Source organism: Alligator sinensis, unplaced genomic scaffold, assembly GCF_000455745.1.
Source record: "Alligator sinensis unplaced genomic scaffold, ASM45574v1 scaffold1097_1, whole genome shotgun sequence".
NCBI lineage: Eukaryota > Metazoa > Chordata > Crocodylia > Alligatoridae > Alligator > Alligator sinensis.
This window is the reverse complement of record NW_005841950.1, coordinates 3,058,430-3,062,327: the sequence shown is the minus strand read 5'-3', so window position 1 is coordinate 3,062,327 and position 3,898 is coordinate 3,058,430. Positions and strand designations below refer to the sequence as shown.

The following is a 3,898-nucleotide window of genomic DNA, read 5'->3' as shown; positions in this document are numbered from 1 at the left end:
TTCCTTGTTGCCTGGCTTATTTTCCCACTGCCCCTCTTGCCTTCCCAGACTATAACTCTGTTACTTTCTAGTGATGGTCACATGCTGCCTCCTCTCTCTCTCTCTTTGGGAACATCATCTCCCTTCATACATGGAACCTAGAGGGAAGTCCTTTGTTAAACGTCCTCCCTTCCACAGTTCTGCCATGGATGGAGAGGAGGGGTGTAGACTGTAGGGGCAGCCCCCTAGGGTAGGAGGGCTACCATATTCAGTCTCCATTGAAAAGGGCTGAAAAGTACTAAGATTAATGTTCAAAGAGCAACTAATGAAAGAAGTGCATCTCTGTTACAGGTGAATTGCAAGACAGAAGTCAAGGAGCTCAACAGCAGCTCAAGAAGGGAGTCATCACGTGTAGGCGAGGACACAGCTCAGTCCCTTAAGAAGAACAGCAGGACAAAAACCATCAACAGCATCAAGGAGCAGCAGGAAGTTGTGGTGGCTCGATTCCATTGCAGCCTCATGAATTCTGGTTGTTTCACCATGCATTCCTTCACAAGAGTCTGCGTGTACCCGCCCTCCTCCGACACACAAATGTAGCAGCCGTACTGGTCCTGGGTCACGTTCTCAATGAAGTGGATGCAGGGACGGTGGGTGGTGTTGCAGGTCTGGACACAGTGGTCATTGTGAAACCACTTGTATGTAGCATAGTGGGATTCCACGGGGCAGCGAAGGTAGTACCGTGAGAAGACTGCCACTGTGACGTTATGGTAGCTCTCGCGGCTATCTCCTGAAAGAAAAAACATGTTGGGAGGAAGTGTCTAGTGCACAGCATTGCTTACTCTTGGTCATACAGTACCATTAAGCTCAGGGGCGGGGCTTGTGTGTGTCCAGAGTTGAGGCAACACCCGAGCGAGAGCCCCAGATAACTTTGTGGAGAAAGTGCATCCCAAGAAATACAGTCCTACCAGGGATGTTGAAGAACTTTATTATGGACTCCTGATTAAGGGGTGCACACAACTACAACGAGCCATGTTAACCTACTCCATCTCTGTCCTCAACCCCACACTTTTACTCCCCTCCCTCAAACAAGTGGCAAAACTATAAAAGTCACCAATCATGAATACCTTCCTGCTTCTTGTAGCTGGGGCATACTTCCTGGGATGATTCTGTAGAGAGATTTTGTAGCAACGACCTAAATAAAAACAAAATAGGAACGATGATGAAGAGCAGGAATTAGGAAGGAGATCCATCCTGCAGCCCCAATTCCATGGTTTTGTTCCTGACCATCAGGAGACAGCGAAAGCTGTACCCACCCCCTAACTATCACCAGTCTAGTAGTATTTAAGTAGTAAGAGGTAGGCCTTCACATTGCACACAATTCTTGGTAGTATGGACAGGCCCAAAACTAACGTTGTTTAACACAGAGTTGTGCCAGCTCAATCTAAATGGCTTTATTCTCACCTGTGAGACCAGATAAAACATAATTATAACCACTGGAGACTACCCAGTGCCAGGCTGTGTAAATGCTCAGAGATTCATTTAATACTACTGCTTGGCCCAGTTTCTATCAGCTCTGCTGGTGATCTCTTACTTCCACCAAATACAGTGCTATACAACAGGGTTCCTTTTGAAGTCACTGGAAGTGCCTGTTGGGTAATAGCTACGATCCTTAACAGAGCTACGCTGACCATGATGGAGTTGCTGAGCTGAGAGGGTCCAACCTCAGGCAAGTAAGGGCATCACACAATCTGACACAAGGGTGGGTAGATATTGTTCCCTTTCACTTCTGCCAAGATGCTGGACTGCATTGTTGTGCATAGCTGTGTTGGACTCCAGACAAGTATTTTAATGGTCTCTTTAGGAAAAGGAAAAGGTACATGGAACAAGGAACAGCAAGGAAGTGCAAGAACTGCCATTGCCTAGACACTGGATTCACCAGTGCCAAAGGACAGGAAAGGGGAAGAGACACTGTTGCAGTGTGTGCACATGCCACATATGCGAGAGCACTGGAAAGGAAAGAGGTGTGGAGGGTCTGGTTACAGGTTTATTGCAACCAATGCTGATATCAGAAACAAGCAATAAAACATATATGCTGCAGGAGTGCATAGGTGACACACACCAGTTGCCATACACGGAGGTGCATTTCCCAGCTCTCCATCCGCAGTAAGGGTCCCTTGCCAGGACACACTCATCACAGCTGTTGCCATACATTTCGCACATGTCCATGGGCACCTGGACCACCTCGGTGTCTGAGCCCAAGTATAGCTTGGCCTGCAGGAAGAAAGCAGAAAAGAATGATGACTCTGGCAGAATGCTAACCCCTGGTCTCCTCCAGCAGTTTATCCCCATGTGGCTCTTTCCATTAGGAAGACTACTGAAGCTTTAGACAAGCTACTAAAGGTGCACACAAAGGGGTTGCTTACCCCACTTCTGGCATGATTCCAGCAGCTGTTTAACAGCTAACAAGACAGAAATGCTACACAAGACAGGAGTATCCCCTTGCAACCTAACATTGCAGCTGCACTGGAATTAACATCCGTTCTTCCACAGAGTAGATTGGGATCAGCCTTCCAAACATCTCCTCTCTGTGGCAGCCCTGGCTAAGAGAAAAAAAGGAGCTCACCCTTATGTGATCCAGGGTCATGGACTGGACAGGAACTCTGTTCTGAAAGGGCTGGATCTCCATGATGTTCAGGACACCATGTGGCATCTCCACCATTTTGTGGATATATCCTTTGTCTGCAAGAGACAGGAGCAGGAAGGTCAACCACAGACAGCAGAGGTGTTTGGGAAAGAAGAGGGATGGGCTGCAGCCTTGGCCATGCAGGGAACAGGAGAGGGAAGAGAAACAGTTTAGTGATGGGGGGAGGGAATCAGCAGCACTAGATGTAAAAACACAATCTGTCATTGCTGTGACTGCTTCCTGCTGTGCTGAAGGCTGAGACCCAGCCCCATGGAGGAGGACAAATGCCCTCTATGCGAATCCTGGCAGGAATAAGTACGTTACAGGAACCAGCTGCCTAGGGAGGAGGTTCTGGCAAAGGGCTATTCATACAATGGCAAAAACAATGGGTCCCTTTTTTGGAAACACCCAAGAACAAAGGCTCTTCCCATAACTGAGACCTCTCGCCCTTATATTCCACAGCTTCCAGGAACCGATTCCCCTTGTTGCCTCTCACGGTCTGGTAACAGATTCTGCATCCTTGGTGCCAAGGAGGGCATGACTGTTCTGAAACATCATGGGCAGGAAAAGCAAGCCCACCCCATGTCCTTTCCCCACATCGGAGCATTTGTTTAGACTCCACAGCTGTTCCGTCTTCTGCTGCTTGTGAATCACACAAGACCAAGGGAAAAATGAAGTCTCAGCCTCCCACACTTAAAATGCCTGGGACAGACCCTCCTTGTCCCATGTCCGAGGGCCTGAAAAAAAAACTCTCCTCCAAGCCCTACAGCACCCGCATGAGATAGAGAAGTCTGATGTAAAGTCCTTCAATCCCATCCCCATGCTCAGTGGAGCCAGCACATGTGGGGGTTGCCACCATTACCCCAAAAGACAGAGCACTGATGCAAGAAAGGCATCTCAGGCCTTGCAATGTCATGGTGCCTATTTAAAACACTCAGAAGGGCCTCGCCGAGCCTCAGGGGGAAAAGCGACTCAGCTGGGGCTTTGTCTTCTAGTCAAAGTGACTTTCCCCAAGTATTTCACCTTCAGTTTCTCTCACAGAAAATCAGGGGAAGAGCTGGAAGATTGCCACTTGTGAGGGTGCTGGGAGGTGAGGGCCACCTCCAAAATTTGGGCACTGGTTATAGCTCTTGCCCTTACTCTTCAAGCTGACCCTTTTCTTTCTGGGAGAGAAAGAGGGGTGGAACAAGAGAAGTATTGTCAGCAGCCCAAATTTAAACCACTCCTAATCAGTCC

The 3,898-nt window shown here is 48.5% G+C and overlaps 1 protein-coding gene across 1 annotated transcript in view; it reads right to left on the bottom strand.

Annotated features, from left to right (window-relative positions):
* The window catches only part of SEMA7A (semaphorin 7A (John Milton Hagen blood group)), a 42,058-nt gene continuing 38,160 nt past the window's right edge, over positions 1-3,898 (bottom strand). Inside the window, exons 11-14 of the mRNA XM_006020286.2 lie at positions 2,603-2,718; positions 2,099-2,250; positions 1,104-1,171; positions 1-766 (exon numbers count right to left, since the gene is read on the bottom strand). Of these exons, the coding sequence (XP_006020348.1) occupies positions 408-766; positions 1,104-1,171; positions 2,099-2,250; positions 2,603-2,718 (695 nt within the window). The 3' untranslated portion in view covers positions 1-407. The remainder of the gene's footprint in view (positions 767-1,103; positions 1,172-2,098; positions 2,251-2,602; positions 2,719-3,898) is intronic.